The sequence below is a fragment of the Staurois parvus genome, unplaced genomic scaffold (genome assembly GCF_062004578.1).
Source record: "Staurois parvus isolate SC_StPar_1 unplaced genomic scaffold, SC_StPar_1.0 ptg000011l, whole genome shotgun sequence".
Taxonomy (NCBI): Eukaryota; Metazoa; Chordata; class Amphibia; order Anura; family Ranidae; genus Staurois; species Staurois parvus.
The window spans coordinates 30,323,704-30,349,121 of NW_028317807.1; the positions used below are offsets into that span (position 1 = coordinate 30,323,704).

At 39.7% G+C, this 25,418-nt stretch overlaps 1 protein-coding gene across 2 annotated transcripts in view; it reads right to left on the bottom strand.

Moving 5' to 3' along the window:
- Positions 1–25,418, bottom strand: part of ERBB4 (erb-b2 receptor tyrosine kinase 4) — a 1,213,483-nt gene that overhangs the window by 234,308 nt on the left and 953,757 nt on the right. For both annotated transcript variants that reach the window (XM_089672264.1, XM_089672254.1), the window contains exons 17-18: positions 9,838–9,970; positions 4,939–5,061 (exon numbers count right to left, since the gene is read on the bottom strand). In XM_089672264.1, the coding sequence (XP_089528390.1) occupies positions 4,939–5,061; positions 9,838–9,970 (256 nt within the window). The remainder of the gene's footprint in view (positions 1–4,938; positions 5,062–9,837; positions 9,971–25,418) is intronic.

Here is a 25,418-nt window from a genome sequence, read left to right on the forward strand (position 1 = left end):
CCATAGGTTGAGCACCCCTGTCTTAAGTTGTGCCAAAAAATTCCCAATACATATTGAAATTCTTTGGTCTTCAACAATTACCCTTTTTCAATGTTTTCTTTATAACCAAAGCCGTGGCCTAGGGCAGCAGGTATACTAGTGGGTTGAATATAAAACACTCTCCTATCCTGTTGCTGGCTGTCAGCAACATATGTATTTCTATGTATATATAATTCCATCCTGCCAATCTGCCTGCCAAGCAATCCAGTCTAGTCACATTGTTGAAACAAACCAGGAGCCAAACTTCTCATAAAAAGGTTTACTCAGCCAAAGCAAGCACACTGGAAGTCTCAGCCTGAGAACTGTCCCTTCTGATTTATTTCACAATTATGGCTTAATCGTCCCTGTACAGTTTGCGAATTTTTGTTTCCTGTATCTCTTTCTAATTTTTTTTTCTATTTCGATAAAAAATTGTACAAACATTTGGCTATCAGTCTGTCATGTGGAAACTCTATCAGGAAAATAGCAGAACCATAATGACATATATAAGAGGGCATTGTAGAAATCTAATATCAAATCAAATATCAAAGAACCAAAGCCCTAATGTCAAAAATATGCCTAGAAATAGCCTAAAAAATTTGAGTGGCCACAATGCAAACTCAGAGGTCCAATCCTACCATACACATTGTCAATGCCAGAAGAGTGCAAATCACAGATTATCAACAGACGTATAGAGAACCCGCCCCCTTCCCATTATTACCCAGTTTGTCTAAACCATTTTTTCAATAAAAATTTGGCAAGATAACATTTTGGGGGAGATTTACTAAAACTGGAGCACTTAGAATCTGGTTCAGCTGTGCATTGTAGCCAATCAGCTTCTAACTTTAGATTGTTCAATTAACCATTTGACCTCTAGAAGGTTTTACCCCCTTCATGACCAGGCCATTTTTTTCTGTTCAGCAATATGATACTATAACTGGCAATTGCATAGTCATGCAACACTGTAAGCAAATTACATTTATTTTTTTTCACACAAATAGAGCTTTTGTGGTATTTGATCACCACTGGGTTTTTTGTTTTGCTATATAAATGAAAAAACACTGACAATTTAGAAAAAAAACTATATTTTCTACTTTCTCTTATAAAACATATCCAATAGAATCAAATGTATTCATTAATTTAGGCCAAAATGTATTCTGCTACATGCCTTTGGTAAAAAAAATCCAGATAAGTGTATAATTATTGGTTTGTGTGAAAGGTATAGTGACTATAAACTATGGTATCTATATATTTGAAAATTGATCAGTCCTAATGTACTGATGGCCTATCTCATTTTTGAGGCCCTTAAAATGCCAGGACAGTAAAAATCCCCCCTCCCCCAAAGGACTCCTTTTTGAAAAGTAGATTGTCGGAGGTATTTAGTGAGAGGTGTGGCAAGTTTTTTGAAGTTGTAACTTTTTGACACAATTTTTTGGAAAATAAAGGAATTAAATAAAAAAAAATGTATTTTTTTATTAACATACTGCCATCAGTGCAGTACAGCATCATCATATGATATATGATGTGGCAGTGATCAGTGATACTGACTGGTGACAGTATGTTAAAAAAAAATCATTTCTGCTTTTGTTATTATTTGTAATATACTTTCATCAGAGTAGTTCAGTACTACTGTGGGGAAGGGGGTGGTCAGGGAATTTTTGTTTTTTTTACACTTTCATTGCTGTTACAGTCCCTGTAACAGCAATGTTTTGAATTTTCCTGAATGGGTTACATTCATAAAAGCTGTGATTACTATTATGGGCTGTGATTGGCCAACAGCTATCATATTGTCCCAGGTGCCATGTGTTCATTGTGGGCCAATCAAAGCATCACTAAAGGAATCACAGCTGTTATGAATGCCATTAATTCATAACAACTTTGTTGACATTCTGATCATGTGATTGCATTGCAATCATGATCCCCAGGTCGCTTGAAGTGTCTGGTCCTGGAAACCGCAATCCACTGTGTCCTGCGGTCGTGGGAGCAGAGCACTGCACTCCCCTCAGTTGGATGACATACATGTACGTGGGCCAGCCAGCCTGCCTGTGCTGCCGCCCGCAGTAAATGTGCTGTGGGTGGGCGGCAACTGCTTAAGCTTGTAAGATGGTTTTTATGCAGAGCTCCGCCAGATTTTGAACTCTCCAGTTTTAGTAAATAAACCTCTTTGTGTCTGCTAAGAAGACTGTGTTACTTTTATTACTATGTTATTTAGGTTGTCCTTAGATGCTCACCTCATTAGATCTATAGGAAAATCACATTAATTAACACTAATCGTTATTAAAATGCACATTTGGATGTAGAAAAGTACATATAATTGAACATGTTATTCCTTGTTTCAGTGACAGTCCTCTGTTCAGTTTTTTCCTATTATTTCTATCACCAGTGGCTGGCAGGGATTTTATTAAAATATTATGCTCCACTAGTGCAGTAGTCAGCACATTGGAAAGGCTGCATCCATCTGAACTACTGGACAGCAATTAGAAAGCACTTCTGGATTAAAAACAAGAACAGTAACTTTCCTGTCTTACTGCTTCAGCAGCATTCTAATATTTACCTTGAGTTCAGCAACATACCATCCATGACCTAAAAGAAAGATCAGATGAGCCAAGCCACCATGTTCAAATGTTTGCAAATGCACTGCTCTGTGACTCATTCACTTCAATGCTATTCAGATGTCTTGCACTTATGGTTCACAGACTGTAATTTTTCCTGCTATCTTTCATGTGCACATTTACAACTTTTAGATATTTGAAGGAAGCTTTGCTGCACGTAACAGCAATGTTTTGCAGCCTGTATCATAAGACATTCCGTAAGTGTACCATATCCAAACTGACGTATAGAAAAAAAAAACCAGAACAGATTGCATTAAATGAACCTTTCTAGAGATACTGTAAGTATAGGGACCAGAAGCTTCAATACTTGAAACTTCAATACTTTGATTCACTGACCTAGAATGAAATTTACAAATCAGAAAGTCACCGTAAAGTCAAAAAACTTTATTGCAAATCTGCTGCTTTACTACAGTTGCAGATGCAAACTTGCCACATGAAAGAATGTCTGTGCTGCCAAATCAAGCACCATTGTGAAGACAGCCTCCTATAAAGCGTCTTCTGAAACCGACAATACTGGTAGTGTTTATTTGCTGTGTCCCCACAGCAATCAGGACATCTTCCTGTGTCCTGTAGCAATGCGGAGGTTAGCTAGAAGAACCACTAAGTACAGGAAGGGAGGAACACAGCAGATGGACATTCCCGGAAGTATGGTTTCGGAAGACAGGTACTACTACAATGTAGTGGAGTTCAGTATTGCAGGCAGAAGTGAGTATTCATTTTGTTCTTTTACAGTTTGAGTTCATTTCAGCAACTTTAATAAAGGGACAGGTGCTTTATCGACATATGTGCTGAAGCCCATCGAACCATAGTATTGAAGCCAGAGGATCTGCATGACTACCAGGCAACATTTGCTGATGTCTCATTTTCAGAATATTGTCTCACAAAAGGTTTCTTTTAATATTTTTAGTCATATTTATTAGAATAGGCTCCACTACTGTTATTAAATTTTAGCCCTCATGTACTTCCCCACTATTAAGAGCCAGTTATCAGCTGTGGCTGAAAAAATATATGGAGACACGTGATCTCATCTGCCAGCTTCAGGTATTATCTACATTCAAGAAAAAAGTTTCAGAAGCATTTGATTATTAAAATAAATTTATACAACCTTTAGAAATAAAAGAAAAAATCCACCAGAAGGGAAACCATTACTTTATGAACAAAAGATAATGTATCTTGGACACCTGTTAGTCTGCAGCGCGGTCCTGGAAAATTTAGGCTGAATGTCTGGTACACAATCTCGTAACCACATTACTTTCTACCAGATTCTATTAGTTCTATATTTGATTCAGCCCAATTAAGTAAACACAAAACTAACAACATACCACACTAAAGTTGGCCAGTAAGTACCATGAGTGGAAATATATTCAAACTATGAATTCAAAAATTTCTAAAGAAGGAAAAGAGATCAAATCAAGGACTGCAGGAGGTAAGAGTAATGTTTTAATTAGTCTTACCTTCATTCTGTCCTTTTCAGCATACATTACAATGAAAACCCTGTACGTGCAATAGCCCAATTAGCTGCCTAGTTCAGGCCTCTTGCACATTATTTGCAAGTTCTTAGACTTCCATGCTTCCGACTACTTTAGCTTGGATAATGTGCATGGTTGTCTTGAAGCATATCTAAACCCCAAACTAAAAATGTAATATATTGCAGCTTACCGGTCCTTAGATGTGGTGGCTGATCTAGTTTTCATTTTGTATTATTTTTTTTTTGCCTGCTAATACAGCCAGTAACACACTAACTGCCTTAAGGTGGGAACACTCACTCCTTCACTGTAACGATGGAAGAGCAGCATAGCCAGCCTTGGACAACAGCACTATTAACCTGTGGAAAAGTATTGTTAGATAAACTAGTAGATTTAGATGGACTTTACATAAGAAACAAAAAAAATTAAAGCCTAACTCCAATTTTAAATCAATTTTTTTTGGGATAAAGTTTATATTCTAACAGTGGGACCCGCTGCTGTCAGAATAACTTGATCAGTGGCTGCAGCTGATTGGCAAATTGACAAATGTTTTCCAACTTGTCTGTTCGACAGAAATTGAACAAATGATTGACTTTTGTCGAACAGAGACTGCCAGTAGCTTGATGGGAGGGATTCCCCCATCAATACTGACTGTATTGATGAGAGAATCGAGGGATTTTCTCGAAAATCGCAAAATCTATGGCCTGCCTTAGATTGGTGAGCTGCAATAAATATTTATTTTTGTTAATACATTTAAAATAAACTCACACAAAACTATTTAATAAAATACTCTACAATAAATATTTAACAATATACTCTACTTAAACTATTAAGATGCTGACCTTGTACACTGTCCCAAAAGCACCTGATCCCAGGATTTTCACCCTCTTTAGTTCTGTTTCCTTTAAGATCCTTAGTTGGGCTTGGTTTGGTGCCGTTCCACTTGGTGTCAGTGGCTCCACTAACTGGAAAGCAAGAACAAAGTAAGCAAGAAGCAGTAAACAAGATCCAAAACCTAAACTGGCATCTATATAAAAACACATTCATTTGTATTTCCCATGAACATTTCTGGCAAGTAATTATTGCGATGTTGCCCATACCATGTAATCAGGGCCATCTTTAAGGAGGGACAAAACTTCTGATATTAAATCCTCTTTTTTCCCCCATTCTGATGCTCAGTTTCAACTTCAGCAAGTCATCTTCACCACATCTAAATGCCTTTATGAATCGAGTTGCTGCCATGTGATTGGCTGAATAGCAATTTGTGTTACCAAGCAATTGAACTGGTGTACCTAAAAAAATGGCTGGTGAGTGTATATCTTCTCATTACATTGGGGCATGGTGCAGAATCATTCCCTTTACACTAGTGGTCAGTGTGACTGCCCCAATTACATTGATGATCAGTGTAAATCCCTCCTTACATTAGTGGTCACTGTGAATGCTCCTCTAACATGAGTGGTCAGCAGGGGCGGACTGACCATTTGGAAACTCGGGCACTGCCCGAGGGCCCGGGGTCAGTAGGGGGCCCCATGAGATGCACCTGGTACCTTTTTCATAGGCTTTTTTTAGTTTGGGCAAGGACACAGGGGCCCCATGATCCCCTATTGCCTGAGGGCCCCATGAGTTGTCAGTCCGCCCCTGGTGGTCAGTGTATATCCCCTTTACATCAGTGGCCCAAAAAATGTTTACCCATGGTCCAATCAATATTAAAGACAGCCCTGTATGTAATCAAGCATAATTATGTAATATACAAAAGAGGAAATGAAAACTGATAATATACTGCAGGGCTTATGCCCTATATTATCCTTTTTACATTTGTACATTTATGCATCAGTCCCAATTCTTAACTATAATACCTTTAGACAATAGCTGTCCTCACAGTTTTGACCTGATCAAGGGACCATGAGTCTTTACAAGTAAGTAAATAGCTCAAGGATATCATTTCTATTCAATAATATTTATCAAATTTGAAAGACAGAATTATTCAAAACTTTCAGATTGAAATCTGAACTAATACCAGTGGTAAATCAGAGTACAGTAAATAACCAGAAGGAGAGTTCAGGGAGTTTAAACAATCATTAGAAGATGTTCTACATCGCATATCTCAGAGTGAACACCTGAAAGAGCTTGAACATAACTGAATGAACAGATAAAAAAATAGTACAAAATAGAGATTGATTAAAAAAGAAATATTTTCAAACATCAACAAAAATGTATCTTGCATAAACAACTTCCTAATGTCACATAAGTTCTACGTATAAGACAGAAGTCTCATACAATAACAATGTTGGAAGAAAATTAAAAAAAGGTGGGTAAGTTACAAAAAGAAAAGAATGGAGAAAAGAATGGGCAAGAGAAGAAATAGCCTGTCCAAGTTTTCGCCTCTACCTCCCCATAAAGCATCCCGCTATCAGGCTCCATGCACACTAGTGGTTTTTTTTAAATGCTAACAACTTTTTTCTAGCCTTTTCTTGTTATTACCAGCGTTTTTATCCACCATTTTTTGAGGTTAAAAAAAATCTAGTGTGCAAGGCTCCATGCTAGTGTGGTGGAGCATTAAGATGAAGAATGCGTATATGAAATCCAGGGATTCCAGACCCTTTCAAACTTTGATTGTGTATCTCTTAGTACACTAACCATATTTTCTTTAAGCCTCATCCAGGTTAATATATGTTTCATCAAAGAGAGATCTACCACAGAGCTCCTCCAGGCTGTTGCTATTTTAGCCACAAGGAACATAAAGTAGATTAGAGTGTCTGGTAATGTTGTCAATAAGTTCATTTTGAAGGGCAACCCTCACGCTCTTGACAATATTAGGTTTATTATTCTTATGTTGCACCCATATTGGCAGTTTTAACCAAGCCCAGACACAGTTCACCCCCTTGGCCCATTTCGTTTGCGTAGCGTGAATGCTTCAAACATGTTGGTGCTGGTACCCAAAGACCAAACCATCTCAGGTGAGGACAGCACTGGATCCCTGGTAGGTGGGTGTCCTTTTATTAAACATCAGCAAATACAATTTATAGTTGCTGACTTTTAATTTTTTATTTTTGTTCAGTAATTTCTCCTATTTGCATCATTTATTTTCTATTATGCTATGGAAGATGATGGCACTTTTTAAATCCTTATTAATTGCAATAAAAAATAATTTTTAAATGCATTTCAAACGAGCCAGGTCATGTTCCTGTTTTCCAGTGGCAGAACTGCTTTCAGAAAGCACAGGCTTGTGACACTCTGTTGGCACTGAGTTTCCCTATGCTACACCAGGGCTTGAAATTTCCACTCGCCTGCTCGCCAATGGTGAGTGGAAATTATGGTGGGGGCGAGTGTGTCCCCCAGGGCTGTCTTGCTGAGCAGGCTTGGAGCTCAGGCCGGATCTGTCATTGGCACTGGGAGCCGTCAGACTGCTCAATAGCTGAGCGCAGTGAAAACAAAGCAAGGAGTGTGTGCTGTGCTCTCTGCCTCCCCCTAGAGTGTAGTACCCGGATCTGTGAGTGAACAACGAAGTACTGCAACTTTTTATGGGGGGAGGGGGGGTGGTGGTGTGTGGGCGTGTGTGTACATGTGTGTGTGTGTGTGTCTGCGTGTACAATTGTACAGGTGTCTGTGTGTATGTACATGTGTGTATCTGTACATGTGTCTGTGTGTATGTACATGTATGTGTGTGTACATGTGTCTGTACATGTGTCTCTGTGCATGTATGTACATGTTTCTGTGTGTGTATGTGTGTGTATGTACATGTCTGTGTGTGTGTGTGTACAGGTGTCTCTGTTTGTGTGTGTTTGTTGGTGGCGAGTAACTAAGGCCTGGCTAGTAGCTCAGGACTTGAAATTTTAAGCCCTGTGCTACACTATATACGCTTCATGATTACAACAATCAAGGCATGTGCAGTGCTTATTTAAGGGAAACTTTACCACAAACTCTTTCACATTTGAATGTGCCATTTATTTGTTTACCTTTACTAATATACAGAATTTGTCAGAGGTGTATGACAGTATGACTTCAAACAGCTGATACATATGGGTGGCACTGGAAATACTGGGGGAATATTTCACAACTGGGATCTGGTATGAAATCAGCATGTGATTTAACGTTGCAACCGCATAAAGTGGAACTTTTGATGTAGGTTGACTGCCCCACAAAAGTACTATATAAACTAGAAATTGACAGCATCATGATCATTTGCAATAAAAAAAACTCAAACACCGCAGGATATATATTTAGTCAAACAAATTACACTCACAGCGAATGCTAGTCTTACCTGCAAAATTATTTTGTTTAATATCAATTTTGGAAAACTGGAACATTTGTACAGTTTTTTAAAATGTCTGACAGCAGCCATGTATACACTTTCTGAAGCTCCTAAAATATTTATGGAGCTTTTAATATTTTAGTAATTAGCCCCAAGTTGATGCAAGCTAATTCATGTTACCTGGTAGTAGCTTTTTTAAAATTGTAAAGAGATTTTCTCACTTTGTCAATGTGATGGATTGTTGATAAACAAAGCCACTCATCAACAGCACTGAGATAGTTAGCGCATGGCTTTGTTGATAAACAAAGTCGTGTCAGTGATAGCAACCACGGTATTTAAAATCTTATCATTCATCCCTAAAAAGGTGCTTCCATAACACTTATTTAGTGGTTAGCTAAACTTTATACAAAGCAGGATGGCCTAGTGTCCTCAGGGTCAGTTCACACTGGAACATTCGTATTCGGACGTGCGCGTTCAGTGCTGTGGTACCATCTGGTTTGGATGCTGTAAATGCACTGCATTTGTGAGATGCATTTGGGGTGTCATTAGCAAATAATTGGCATCTTGCATTCATGTGAAGATTGGAAAATGCACATGAAACACGCCTTTCCTATACCGCATTCGGGTGTGAACAGGCCCTCAGGCATGGCCAAGGTGGATTGGCCATGGTTACTCTATTTACACTCTTCGTCCACTTTATTAGGTGAACCTGTTCAATTGCTTGGTAACACAAATGGCTAATCAGCCAATCACACGGCAGCAACTCAATGCATTTAGGCATTTAGACGTGGTGAAAACGATTTGCTGAAGTTCAAACCAAGCATCAGAATGGGAAAGAGAGGGGATTTAAGTGACTTTGAACATGGCGTGGTTGTTGGTGCCAGATGGGCTGGTCTGAGTATTTCAATAACTGCTGATCTACTGGGATTTTCATGCACAACCATCTCTAGGGTTTACAGAGAATGGTCTGAAAAAGAGAAAATATTCATTTAGTGGCAGTTTTGTGGACAAAAATGCCTTGTTGATGTCAGAGGTCAGAGGAGAATGAGCAGACTTGGTTTGAGATGATAGAAAGGCAACAGTAACTTATGTCAATATGAACCAAAATCTTTGAGGAATGTTTCCAACACCTTGTTGAATCTATGCCATGAAGAATTAAGGCAGTTCTGAAGGCAAAATAATGTCCAACCTGGTACTAGCAAGGTGTACCTAATAAAGTGGCTGGTGAGTGTATGTTTATGTTACATATTTGAATTTGATTTAAATGTACAAATATTATACTAGTGTATACCACCTAGTGCTATGATCACTCTCCATTGTAACTCAATATTTTCCTAGCAGTTGATGCAATGAAAAATACTATAAAAGCACTGAAGCATTATTTTTGCTTGAGATTTTCATAAAATATGATTAACAGAGCATGAATCAGCTTAAAAAAAAAGTAAAGCAATAAATATTGAAGACTGTGCTTCTGACAGCAAGATCTCACCTCTGTCTCTAAGAACCGGCGCAACGCTCTCTTCTTTTTGATGCTTTTTCGACGGATATAGACAGCAAAGGTTAGACCCATGATGACTATAATGAACAGGCCTCCAATGACACTGGCAGCAATGAGGGGAGTCCTAACATGATAAAAGAAAACAATCTGTTAAACAAGCTAAAAAGTAACATCACAGGAAAAAATAGGATGGAATAAGTGGTGAAAGGAAAAAATGAGAGCTGCAAGGTCTATAAACACCTACCTCTTTGTAAATAGCTCTCATGTGTTAATGAATTTATAGTGTTTAACATATTGGGCTCAATTCACAAAGTTTTAAAGGATAAGTTCACCTTTGGGAGCATGTTACGTTACCCATGTTTTTAGGGTGGAACATGTAATATGTTCCCATAGCCGCAGCTGCCGCCTGCCACCACCCCTCCCTCTGACAGATTATAGGGGGAGAAGTCTCCCCGTACTCTCTGTCAAAGTTAAAAACAGCGTAGCCATGCGGGGATCCACCCACACAGCCGCATCTGAACTGCAAGTCCCAACAACCTTAGCGGCTGTCGGCTTCTAGTTTTCAATGAACTACCACGGCGCTGTGGAGCGCCATGGTAGTTAACTGAAGCTTCCAGTCAGAATATCTGCTTGCTCGTACATCCCCTATGGTAAGCAGATATTCTGACAGGTCTGCAGGAGACCTGCATGGCATCAGCGATCTACTGATTGCTGGTGCAATGCTATACAGGCTCCTGTAAACAAAAATAATAAATGCACAATTTTGTTACCTGCAAAAAAACTTATACTTTAAACCAGTGGTCTCCAAACTGCGGCCTGGGGGCCAGATGTGGCCCTTTGTTTGCTTTTATCCGGCCCTTGGGGCACTATTTCATCCACTGATACCAACAATGGGGCATAATTTCACCCACTGACATCAATGAAGTGGCACACTTCCTTCCAGCGACACCCAACAATGGGGCACAATTCCTTCCAATGACACAAAATATGGGGCATTGTCTATTCCCACTGATGTCAGGACCTTTTCTACTCCCAACAGCCACATTCCGCTCCCCCTAAAATCTGGAAGACAGTAAACTGGCCCTTTGTTTAGAAAGTATGGAGACCCCCGCTTTAAACTATGGGCAAAATATTTAAAAAAAAGACAGATATAATACTGTCACTCACCAGCATTAACAAAGATGTTCTTGTTTTACCACCCTTAAACATAGTTTTATCATCTGATCCTGTGCTAATAGATCCAGTTATTTTTTTGTTTTCCATTAACTGGCTTACAACGCTGTTCTTTCTGCAGATCTAACAACAACTATATAATGCTAGAGCCTGCCTGACTGAATACATGTTTATTGAACAGTTTAGGTGGTTCCAAATAATACAAAGTTATGTTAAACTTAAAGAGGAGTGTGCAGAGATTGTATAGTCAGTCTCCTTTTTGCTTCCTTTTGATCTCCTAAATATACCATTGAAAGTGTTTTGTTATATCTCTTCAAGAAATGTGAAAAAATATGGGTGATTGTACCAGAAATCTTGTGAGCTGATAATTTTCTGTGTTTTCTGCTTTTTGCTGTACTATACCCAACAATAACCTTATTCTACAAAAATAATCCATACACATGCACTGCTTAATGACTCTGTAACCTCTTTTTATTGCATTTGTTTCTTGCTGTGTTTTCCCGTACACTTCTCTATGCACACTACACATCCCATAGTCCATAGTTCATAGTATCTAATCCATCTCAGGAGTGAGCAAGAGATGGTGGCTACATTACACGTAAAACATACAAAACACTAAAAATACAGTAGGGTTATGGAGAACAAGCATAGCCATAGTCATCCTCTTAACAGAAAGTCAGATTGAGGCAATAAAAAAAAGGAATTTAGAGATTTGGAGGAGGCTAAGAGCAAAAGGTGGTAGTTTTTGAAATTAAGAATGCATACTTGACTAGATTTTATTTTATCTAAACCAGAGTTTAACGTCACTTTAAATACAATTTTATTGACAAAAGGAGAGGGAAAATCTTCCGTAGTCTTCTTCCTGTCCCAGGGTAGCAGTGTTGCTCTTCCATAGATACATTACAGTTCGTGAGCATGGTCAGCCTATGGCAGGAAGCATGTTAATGGCAGGATCACCAGATGAACATAAAATAAAAAAACCAGAACAAAGAATAAGTTACCTGCTAAATGTTCTTTCACTGGTTTCATACAAGTGTATGTCTGTTTGTATGATGCAAACTTTGTTATATTGTTATTCTTTTTTAGGCTTGCCAATTCTTTTTTATTCTTTCTTTCTTTTATTTTCATCTGGTGATCCTGCCACTGTTTTTCAACATAACAAGCTCTCCTGCAAATGTAGCACTTAGAGTGTTAAGGCAAACCATTTATCACCAACAGGGGTGCTTAAAATGGTCTGCTTTTATCCATTCATGTAAAACCCTTTATCCCAAAAGAAAAAAAAATGTTGCTAAAACTGCTTGTGTAACTGCAGTGTAGTGCTTACTCCTACAGTAGCCCACAATTTTAAGGTTCCAATGGTCTTTTCCCGTGGTTACCCTGCAGCCAGGCACACAATCACTCCTTTGGCTTATTGAGTGCTTGCGCAAGCAAATAGTGGACTGAGCTTTGTAACAGCAACTTGAAGATACTAAACTTCTTTCCAAAAATGTGAGCAGAGTCTTTGCACAAGCATTTAATGGACTGAGCTTTTCAGGACACCAGGCACAATGTCCCCTTTGAACAAAACTGTCTCCAGCACAAGAGGAATGGCAGCACTACACAGTCTAAAGGATCTCTCACACCAGTCTGTATTAATATTATTATTATACAGGATTTATATAGAGCCAAGAGTTTACACAGCGCTTTACAACATAGGGGCAGACAGTACAATTACAATACAAATAATACAGGAGGATTCAGAGGGCCCTGATCATTAGAGCTTACAATCTAAGTACTCACTAATGTCTTTGGATAATTGGTTGCCTCCTTCCAATATCTTCCAGACAAGTTTCCAATGATACCCAGAAGAAAAGCTTCTGTCAGCTCCAGCAACTTTCAGCAGAATAGGCTCCCCAGCAAGCCTAGTTGGGACCTCAGTGAACAGCAGGCACATGGTGGGCTTGCCCAAGGGGCTAACCCCCCCCCCCAATCCTCTGTTTCAGGTATCAATATTGGTATTTATACACACTTTCAGCCACCATTTGAGCACATCCCCCCAGGGATTGGCCAGGGTGGCATAAATATGCAGCTGCTGATTTGACTCTCCCTGTCCTCTATCTTCTAGAATATCAGACGAGGGAAGCACTCAACCCTGCAGCCAGCGAAACACTGAACAGACCGAAATAATCACGCACAGCTACACTGATTATAGAGAGCCCAGAACTAAATTTACCTAACCTAGCATCTATCTAGGAGGGTGCTACAGCTGTATGAGCTGGAGTTTGGCTTCAATTTGTTAGCGTATCACTTCCCTCCTCCCAAAGTGACACGGCTGCTGTCCAAAGGGGTCCCCTGTGCTCCTTCATCCAGAGTAGGGGTAGTCTAATATAGGAGGTATGTTACAGAAAACAGAGTAGAAAAAAAAAAAAATTAATGCAGCCACCACATCTAAGGTTTTGTAAGCAGCAAAATATTATTGGTTTTGGGTATAATACTGCTTTAAGAACTATATTGTTAAACAGTCACCACCAATAAGGTTTAGACTTGCCCTAGAAAGTGGTATTTGCAGAGTGAGAGTTTGAATATGATTGGTTGATAACAGTAATACTGAAATTACGTCTTGTCTGACATTTTGAAAAAAAAAAAAGCTGTTAAAGAAAGATTTTGGTTATTTCACATTATATACTTTGCAAATGCTATCAAACTTACTGCTAAGGGTTTTCAAGAACAGGCTACTTCAGAAAATGTGTATGTATTGTATTACTGATTCGTGCTCTGCTCTAAGGTCATGTATCTACAGTATATAAAATCTCTTTACACTAGAGGTGGATCAATAGAACTGAACAGTTACATTAGTGTTAACTATTTATGAATATTCCTTGCAACTCTTCATTCGAGTGATATTTTGATGATGCCATTGAAGGCGCCAATAGGTTCTAAAGTAATTTTGCTTTATTGCAAAACCAATGTGTACTTGACAGGGAATGAGGATTTTAAGTACGCCCACGTCTTGTCTGTAACTGAACAATAAGCAAGGTTCCTGTGAGCAGCAGCTGAAGCTACATCAGCAGCTTCATTCCTGATAAAGCAGCCTCATGAATACTCTGTGCTACAACACGGCTAATAGAGAGGTGGCTTTCTGTGCATAGAGATAGGCAGCCAATTATCTCTTTAATGAAGCGATGCTCTGATTGCAAAGACGACTGCAGCTAGCTTTCCCCCTGTGCATTAGTTCAGCTATACAAGAAGTGCTTGGTTTAGTAGGATTTCAAAGCCTATAGCACCTCAATGATGTGGTCTTATCTCATTATTGGCTGCAGCATTAACTTGGTAAGAATGGTGTGCTAATTCGTCTGGGATACAATGAAACAAGGTGAAGAATCGTTGTTCTGATAAGACTAATATGCTCCCAGCATGGGAGCTGTGCTCCTAAATTATAAGAGCACTCATTCAATAACATTTATTTTCCTACTTTTTACTTGGTTGGGAAAAATGCATAATAAGTGTTGATGTTCTGTTCAGTCTAGAATGATACATTTCTGAGGTCATCCTTTAGGTGGACAGTATGTAGGGGAGATGACATTTGTGTCTGCTAACATCATTAGGTGACAATGTATTGATTTTAAACTACATGTTTCTAAAGAGATGCATTACCTGTCAGCGGATTTTAATAAAGGTTTTCATACAAATCATTTTGCCAAGATTTGCCTCATATCGGTCCATTATTATCAATTTCTGGGAATGGAAATTGGAATACATTCTCAGAAAGACTACGTATCTAAAGTCAAAACCAAAAATGTGATATATTGCAGTCTACCAGTCCTTAGATGTGGTAGCTGAATTCATTTTCTTTTTTTCATACAATTTTCTTTTATTTTTACCTGGTTAGCTTGGGGATAATATACTACCTGCCCTACGGTGCCTACGCTCACTCCCTGCACTATATCTATGGAGAGATCCAGGTTGTCATCCAAGCCAGACTTCACACACATTTTCCTCTCATTTCCATTGTATAGGGGAAGGGGGTAGTGAACACTAAAAAGGAAAAATAACATTGTTTGCACTTTCAGTTCAGCTTACAGGAAGGGACAAGGACACTGAATTTCTAGTAAGATCAACAGGTATTTTCTGTACTTGTAAAAAAAGTTTTAGCGTACTCCACAAAAACTGTTGGTTATCTACCCCCAAACCATGGCTATGTGCCATAGATGTGCTACAGAAATAGGTACTCTTATTTACAGTATGTGCTATGGACCTGTCCCTGACTCCACAACCACTGGAGAGTGGTGGTAGCTATCATAAATGAGGTGGGAGAGATATCCCTTCTCATTCATCCACTTCATTTTTTAACTTTATTATGGATAACATTGAGGTCTCCTGCTATGTAAAGTTGTTCTACTCTACCTTTCATGCACAGCAGGAAATTCTCCTGAAAAGAAAATCATCAATTCCACCTACAGTTAGTTACTGGAAAATGCAGCCAGAATACTAGCCAAAATTGTACTAGAAATTTTGATAAAATATAAGCAAACTAGATGGACGCCCAGGGCCTAGCCATTTAAATTTGGTTCCTGATTTAGATTCACCTACCAGCTGTTTAGGGAGAGCTGTACTGATATTCCTTACTGTCTATCAATTTTTTTGGTGCAGTACTTTATCTCTTTGATGGTATATAACTTCCTCTCCCCTTGTCCCCCCCCCCCCTCCCCCCACCTTCTTTGTTTCCTTACTGTAATCTCCACCCCTCTTTCCCTCACTACCCAATATCATAACTCTTCTTCAATTTTTTTGGGGCCACAGACAGCTTAAATTATTATTCCTTTTGTAACTCTATATGGACAATTCTCCATAATGTCACTTATGTAAAATCTTTTCTTTTTTTGTATGTTGTACACTGTATAATGTCAATGCTGACCTAGGTACCTTTTTGAATGTTAATTCTATGTGTTTTTTTGTTTGTTTGAAACCGCAATATTTTTCTGATATATAAAACATGTTTTAGCCTGGAAAATTATCCCCGTTCTTGTCCCGTACTTCTTGGCTTTGAAAGGATTGAAACAAGCTCATGGCGCAGAAGCTGCCATGAGCTTGTCTCTATTTTTTTAGATAATGGCCACTATTCAGTGCTCCTCCTCCTCAAAAAACTACACTCCCTTGGCCTCAGAGACTCCGCGCTCTCCTGGCTCTAGTCCTACCTATCACAATGCTCCTTCAGCGTTACCTTCCACCTCCCCCTCACTTCCCCTCTCTGTTGGGGTCCCTCAAGGCTCTGTCCTCGGGCCCCTTCTCTTCTCCATCTACACCTCCTCCCTTGGCCAACTGATACACTGATACACGGCTTCAACTACCACCTCTATGCCGACGACACGCAAATCTGTCTCTCGACCCCCCGCCTCACCCCTTCAGTTTCCGCCCGAATCACTAGCCTACTGAACGACATATCAGATTGGATGCCGCTCCACTTCCTTAAACTGAACCTCTCCAAAATCGAGCTCCTAGTTTTCCCCCCAGCCCGCGCCCCCCCTGACTTTTCCATCACGACCAACAATGCCACCATCAGTCCCACCCCGCAAGGCAGAGTACTTGGTGTCATTCTAGACTCCAGTCTGTCCTTCCAGCCCCAAGTCCAATCGCTAACAAACTCACACAGACTCCACCTCCGCAACATCTCCAAAATACGCCCATTCCTAACCCCAAAAACTACTAAGCAACTCATCCACTCCCTCATCATATCATGACTCGATTACTGCAACTCCCTCCTCACTGGCCTGCCTCATCACAGGCTATCCCCGCTTCAGTCGATCCTGAATACGGCGGCCAGACTCATCCACCTTACCAACCGCTCTGTTTCCGCCACCCCCCTGCCAATCCCTCCACTGGCTTCCGATTATCCAACGGATCAAATTCAAAATGCTAACACTGACGTACAAAGCTGTCCATAACTCTGCCCCAAACTACATCACCGACCTAATATCCAAATACCACCCAAAACGCACTCTCCGCTCCTCACAATACCTCCTTCTCTCTAGTTCCCTGGTCTCCTCCTCCCATGCCCGCCTCCAGGACTTCTCCAGGGCATCACCCATCCTATGGAACTTCCTACCCCAATCCATCAGACTATCACCTACTCTCCTCTCCTTTAGGCACACCCTGAAAACCCACCTCTTCAGGGAAGCCCACCCCGCCCTCTGCTAATTGCCGATCTCCTCCACTCTTCCTATCACTCCATCCCCCACAGCTATTCCTCCCATACCACTATCCCCTCCCTCCTAGATTGTAAGCTCCAAGGAGCAGGGCCCTACAACCCCTCGTGTATCGCATTGTATTGTTATTGTACTGTCTCATGTATTGTCTCCCATTGTAATGTACAGCGCTGAGCGAACTGTTGGCGCTATATAAATACTGTATAATAATAATAATAATAATAATAATAATAATGGCTATTTAGAAACAATTATCACTTTGTACAGGGCTCACAATGACTGTGGTCAGTTCCCTGATGTCTGCTGAAGAGTGTGAACCTGGGAGAGCTCAGCTTTGAACACTTCTGGATTCAGAACTGTCAAACTCCTGTCTGTAAAGCCAGGCAAACAGTGGATGTAGCATACTCTGAACGTGATCAGCTAGAGCAGAAGAAACATTACAGGTCCAATAGACACCTGAAGTCTCTATAAAGTGTAACTGTCACCTACTCAGTGCTATGACATAGAGGGCTTGTTAGCTCCTTGTGATAGCAATGTAGTTAAGTTAATAAAATTAATAAACAAATAAAACGTGTTAAATTGTAAAATATAATATATGAATACAAATTTTAAAAACTAAAATATGTCCTCGTCCACACGGACAAACACAAATTGCACGTAGGACACCCATGTATGTAAACAACATTTGTACAAAATATATTGGTTACTGCAATGCACACTGGAGTGAGAGAAATAGTTCTAGGTCCCTCTAAAATAATGAACTGTAAAGGCATTTAAAGTATCAGCTAATAATAATTCTGGATATCATAATTTTTTTGGCATTTCCCAGCTGCAATGTGTTTGGGGCTTTAAATAATTTTAATGCATCCACCACATCTAAAGACTGGTAAGCTGCAGTATATAACATTTTAGTTTTTGGGTTTAGATATCTTTTAAAACTCATTTAATTACATATAAATATAAGAGATCAGCCAGCTAAACTCTCAGCTTAGATTTCTTACAAATGTCCATAGCTGATAATATCTGACAACTGCCAAACAGAAAAGTAATAGTAGTAGCACATGTTCTTTAAGCCAGTCTTTTGGCTGGCACTAAGAGATAAAATTGTTCTTTGTTAATGAATTTAGCACATAAGGAGTGAACAAGAGCTTATCTATGTATGTATAAAATAGGAATAGACACAGTTTCCACACAGTAACTTGATTTTTCATATACCATAGGTATGAGCAGGGCTTTTTTTTAAGTGGGAACGCGGTGGTACCTCCAGCACTGAAAGTATGTAATGGCAAGGGATGCTGGGATGTGCTCAAGTATCTGTTGTTGCTGGCTGTTGGGGGATCTATTGTCATTGAAGCGGATCTATATTCGTGGTGATCTATTGTTGCTGGTGGGGGATCTATTGTTGATGGGGGTCAATTGTTGCTGGAAGGGATCTACTGTTGAGGGAAAGGTCTATTGTTGCTGGCTGCTGGAGAGTCTATTGATGCTGGATGCTAGGAGATCTGTTGTAGTTTCTGGGGGTTTATTGTTTTATGATGGTATTTTGTTTTGGGGGTCCATTGTTGCTGGAGGAATCTATTGTTGCTGAGGGGGTCTAATGCTGCTGGCTGTGGGGATCTATTTTTCTGAATTTCTTGTTATCATTAACAAATTCCATATAAATTATTTAGCACCACTAAATTATACATTTCTCTGTAAGAAGTGGTACTGGGAGGTGGGTAGGGGGTGGAACCAAGTGAAGGTGTTCGGAGGTGGGTTGGGGGGGTGGAGACAGGTGACTCAGAAGGGGGAAGTTTCTGCATCTATTTTGTGAGAAAAAAAGCCCTGTGTATGAGGTACTTTGTGCCACATGTAGCATTCACAGGAACTTTGTAATATCACGAGCAGTAAAAAAACTATCATTTAAATCTTATGAGTGCTTCCCGATGGAGCAGGGGCATTCAAACCACTATCTGTCCCCATAAAGGAGTACACCCACCGAAACTTTCTCCCTTAAAGTAAAATCAAATTCTCTCAATCAACTATATTTAATCCTTATGCTCTTAGCATTAGTACATTGTAAATAGATATGAAGGTATATTATATTATATTTGCTTGCTTTAAACTTTTATTTTATATTGCTTTAGTTGCTTCCTGGTTTCTGGCCTAGCAATAATGATGCCATGCATCCCAGGATTCTTTGTGGGCCTTTATTTTTCTTTAATCTGGAGGAGGCGAGGAGGGACTTTCTCAGCTAAGCACATCCTTCTGCCGGCATGCCTCAGCTAAGGGCAGGTGGATTCCAGGAAGTAAATGCCACATGAGTCATCTGCCCTTACTTAAAATGGCCAAGGCTAGAAATGCTAGGGAGGTGTTTTTAAAAGTTATTTCTCAACAAAATAAAGTATGGAAACAGGCATAAATGGGTGGTTTTGATTTGCATAACAAAAATGAATTAAACAGCATTTTCAGTTTGTGGTGCTCAGATACAGTTAAGTTCCACTTTAAAGCTGTTGCACCTGCATATCTACACACAATATGCAGTATTATAAAACTCATACTAAGAGAGCTAAAGGTCACTGGGATTGAGGATCTAGATTTATGATAACCCTATGAAGGTGTCAGTTGTGTCTATATTTCAAATGACCCATTAAAAGAAACATTTTTAGAGAAATATGAAGGCTCTCTTTGCTACCTCTAAGCTGCCTAGCTGTCATGTTGAACCTCTTTCTTTCACCACATCTTTAACGTGACTCTGAGTTTTTTACTAGGCATACTGAGTCAAGGACTTGGCTATACTCATATTGGACCCTGTTGCCTTGTACTATGTCCAAGCATGATTGTCCCACTTCCCTATGCCCTTGATTGCCTACACGCACATTGTACTCACTCATCTGTACCCTTACTACCATAGTGAGCATAAATAGATCTAATCTGCTCTAACATTTGGGTTCCATGCTTAGGCATGTTAGTGACCACAGAAATGCAACAATCCAACTAAACCGGGCTGCAGACCACTTCTTTCAAATGGGCCGATACACTGAACTGTACATTGAGAATCAAATGTGCTAGGTCACGGTACATACATCCTAGTGTGATTAAGCCCCCCAGAAAATATCAAAGCCAGAGGGTCTGGGAAACAGGTAGGCAGTTAACTTTTAAGAAAGAGGTCAGCAATGACAGTCCCCCTGTGTCTACTAGAAAAGATACATTTTTAAATATTATATCAGTATATTTATACAAGGTTGTATATAACAATATGTGTATTCTACAGACTATAATTCATACTATTCAAACTGCATGGTTTACAAAGACTATCATATGGGTTAGATAATTATTGCCTGATCCAGTAAGCACCACCATGATCGATCTGTGATTTGGATATCTATACCTCCCAACTCTGTAGGATGGGAAAGAAAGATTTATGATAAAATGAAATGTATAGCAAAGGGCACACCCCTATTATGCCGTTAATAACATGCAGCATGAAGATTAATGTGCAAAAAATGATTGGTTTAAGCAAGAGGTGCTCAACCCATGGCACACAGATCACATGTGCCCATAGAGCCCTCTGATGTGGCCCCCAACCTCATGCTCTGGGATGGCAGGTCAGCAAGTCAAGATACTGGGTTGCTGACTCTCCATCCCAGAGCATCAGAGTGCATGTTGCCAGCACCAGCAGCGGAGGAAGCAAGTAGCCGTGGAGGGAGTAGGAGCCGTATAAGCCAATACTTCTTCTGTAACTCCTGGCCCAGGCATCAGTGTGAAAGTAGCCTTAGAGGGGGCTCTAGTTGAGATGTGTTTTTAACCACACTGCCCAACTACTGATGTAGCCTCGGGGGTTATAATGGTGACCCCACCTCATGTTCCAGGTGACCCATGTGGCCTCCCTATCACATTCTGTTTTACACATGGACAGGAGGGGTGGCAGGGATGGCATAAACAGGAACCAATCCCCTCCATTTTCCTCCTGCAACTGCTGAAATCTGGTATCTCCTCCTCTCCCTCCTGCTGGCATTCAGCGGCTGCAGGGGGAAAATGTTCTTAATGCTTTTCAAATAAAAACATTTGAAATTCTGAACCACTTATTTATTTATTTTAGGTACTTCTATAGCGCCATCAATTTGCGTTTACATATATATTGTACATTCACATCAGTCCCTAACCCTCAAGGGGTGTACAATCTAAGGTCCCTAACTCACATTCATACATACATATACTAGGGACAATTTAGACAGGATACAATTTACCTACTTCATTTCATTTTGGTCTGTGCCTTATTACCAAATCATTTAAGTGGCCCTCGCTCTTCAAAAGGTTGAGCCTCCCTGGTTTAAGCCAAACATTTCTAATCGCTATGTTTTTTTATTTTGGCTTTTCAAAATAAAGAAGAATAATTTAAAGGTTAGGCAAACTGTATGTGCAGTAATACAGGTTTGGTAGTTATATAATACATTATTTATTAAAGATCCTTGCATTGGGCCAAAAAGAGGAACAATTTTGGAAGAAAGAAGGGCAGAGTTGAATACTTTGACTATAATAATTCCCCAGCATAGAAGCAATACAGGGAGGTGTGAGCTTATGATACAGGCACATTCTCTTGCAGGATGTATGTACTGTATATCTATATGTATATTGGGTGAAAGAATAAGTGAGCAGAGCTAGGATCATTAGCTAATGTGCACAACCAGCCTAAACACGGACCAGGGTGTAGACCCCCTTGGTCAACTTAAAGCTCAAAGGTGAACAGTTCATAAGTGGAAATACACAAACGTGTTAAATAAAACACTATTCTGAGCTAGCAGTGTGGATAACATTTTGCATCTTAGCAAGGATCTCATCAAAAGGAAGCCATTTAGTGAGATGGGGTGATTTGCTGAGCCTGGAAGCTGCAGACAGTGTCGACATTCCTCTTAATGCAGTAATTTCTGATAATTGCTGACACAAATTTAGAACAACAATTTGATGAAAAGGCACAAAATACATTTATCTGTATAGAACAGGTGGCAAATGTCTGTGGAAATTAGTCACCAATTAGCAGGTATTAACCTTTTAGTTGCTACATCTCTACTTTTATTAATTGTTGGAACTGAAGTTTATTTCAGTTTTTATGGGCTCATTTGGGTTTTATGGGTAAAACGTATGGCCAACATAAATGGAACAGATGAGGATATATGACAAGAGTGTATAATTTATACTATTTTATACTATAAATTTTCATCAATTTTTACATATATTTGTAAAAGAGATCAGCTTGATGTAAATAATGTTATCAACATATCTAAAAAAAAATAAAATTCCTCTCATGTCATTGGCATTTTTTTATATATACAGTACACAGTATGTATGTGTGTATGTATGTATATATATATATATATATATATATATATATACACACACACACTATCACACTATATTGCCAAAAGTATTGGAACACCTGCTTTTACATGCACATGATCTTTAATGGCATCCAAGTCTCAGCCCATAGGGTTCAGAATTGAGTTGGTCCACCCTTTGCAGCTTAAACTCTTCTGGGAAGGCTGTCCACAAGGTGTCTATGAGAATGTTTGACCATTCTTCCAGAAGCACATTTGTGAGGTCAGGCACTGATGCTGGACAAGAAGGCCTGGCTCGCAGTCTCCACTCTAATTCATCCCAAAGGTGTTCTATTGGGTTGAGGTCAGGACTCTGTGCAGGCTAGTCAAATTCTTCCACCCCAAACTCACTCATCCATGTCTTTATGGACCTTGCTTTGTGCACTGGTGCACAGTCATGTTGGAAGGAGCCATCCCCAAATAGTTGGGAGCATGAAATTGTCCAAATGTCTTGGTATGCTAACACCTTAAGAGTTCCCTTCACTGGAACTAAGGTGCCAAGCCCAACGCCTGAGAAACAACCCCACACCATAATCCTCCCTCCACCAAACTTTACACTTGGCACAATGCAATCAGGCAAGTACCTTTCTCCTGCCAGACAGAGAAATGTGATTAATCACTCCAAAGAAACAGATCTCCACTGCTCTAGAGTCCAGTGGCGGTCTGCTTTACACCACTGCATCCGGCGCTTTGTATTGCACTGGGCGATGTATGGCTCCATGAAAACCTATTCCATGAAGCTCTCTACAAACTGTTGTTGTGCTAATCTGAAGGCCACACAAAAATTGGAGGTCTTTAGTGATTCACTCTGCAGACAGTTGGTGACTTCTGCGCACTTGGCGCTTCAGCATGCATGGCTGAGCTGCTGTTCCCAGTTGCTTCCACTTTGTTATAATACCACTAACAGTTGACCTTGGAATATTTAGTAGCAAGGAAATTTCATGGATGGACTTATTGTACAGGTGGCAACCTATCACGGTGCCAAGCTTGAATTCACTGAGCTCCTGAGAGCGACCCATTCTTTCATAAATGTTTGTAGAAGCAGTCTGCATGCCTAGGAGCTTACTTTTATACACCTATGGCCATGGAGGTGATTGGAACACCTGAATCCAATGATTTGGAGGGGTGTCCCAATACTTTTGGCAATATAGTATATATATATATATATATATATATATATATACAGTGCTCAGAGTACATCCCAACATATTTGTCATAAAACCTTTACTTTACTTTCAGAATCAACATTTTCTATGGAACACTAGACTACTAATACTCCCACAAATGCGGGCCATTGATTGCAAACAAGATTTGTTAATTTGCACACACACAAAAGTATTCTTCCTAACAAATTCATTCAAGACCATGTTGCAAAAATGAATACAGCCCAATGAAAGTCTTAGGAGCAAAGCTATATCTTAGACAACAAAATCCTAATTAACAAGAATTCAACTACAGGTAAGTCTAAACAGGTGTCCTGGAGACAGCTGATTATAAAAGGGCTGTCAGCAATGGCACCACATTGAAGAGAAATGTCACTGAGGCCTGAGAAAGACATTCATTTCTTTACACAAGAATGGTGAAGGCTACCAAAAAGATCAGCAAAGCTTTACTTATCAGTCAGAATGCTGTAGCAAAAGTGATACAAAAATTTAACAAATATGGAACTGCAACCATCTCACAGAGATGTCCAGGCTGTCCACGGAAGTTAACACCTCGACAGAAGCATCTTCTGATGAGAAGGGTTGAAAAAAATCACCTTGCATGTTCACTGCAGTTAGCTAAAGAAGTAGAAAGCCAAACTAGGGTGATTGTTTCCTGTGACACAATACGGTGTACACTGCAGAGGAACGTCATGCATGGGTGTCTTCCATGAAGGAAGCCTCTCCTAAAGCTCATGCACAAAAAAGCCCACCTATAATTTGCCAGGGCCCATGCTGAAAAAGAAGACTACTGGGACTCTGTACTCTAGAGTGATCAAGATAAATGTTTTTGGAACTGATGGCTTCAAAATTGTATGGCGTCGCAAAGGTAAGGAGTACAAAGAAAAATGCATGGTGCCTACAGTGAAACATGGTGGTGGCAGTGTCCTTCTGTGGGGCTGCATGAGTGCTGCTGGTGTCGGGGAGCTGCATTTCAATGATGGTATCATGAATTCATACTGCTCTATATTGAAAGAGAAGCTGCTACCATCACTCCATGTCCTTGGTTGTCGTGCACTTTTCCAACATGACAATGATCCAAAACACACATCTAAGGCCACTATTGCATTTCTGAAGAAGAACAGTGGCCAAGTAGGTCCTCTGATCTGAACCCAATCAAGCACCTATGGGGAATTCTGAAGAGACAAGTTGAGCATCACTTTCCATCCGGGATCCAGGCTCTAAAAGGTTGTTCTTGAAGAATTGAAAAAGATACGTAGATGTTGCAGTATGTCGCCACTTTGTTGATTCCATGCCTAGAAGACTTGGTGCTGTCCTTACAAATCATGGAGATCATGCAAAAATACTAGATATAGTAGTTTTTGTTGTGGGGTGTATTCATTTTTGTATCAACTAATTTGAGTAAAACTGAAGATTTTGTAAACTGTTATATTATTACCTTACTTTCATGCAATGATCTAAATAAACTGTATTGATAGACAGACAGACAGACAGACAGATAGATAGATAGATAGATAGATAGATAGATAGATAGATAGATAGATAATTGTAATGTCTGGAGTGAGCTGTAAGTATAGCAGCAGCTGTACAATATAGGTAATACATTTAGGGGTCATTCAAATCCCAGCTCCTCTCCCTTGGATAAAACAGCCTCGGATATTTTTTTTCTGCCCAGAGTTGGTCTTTAAAGCATTTAAAGC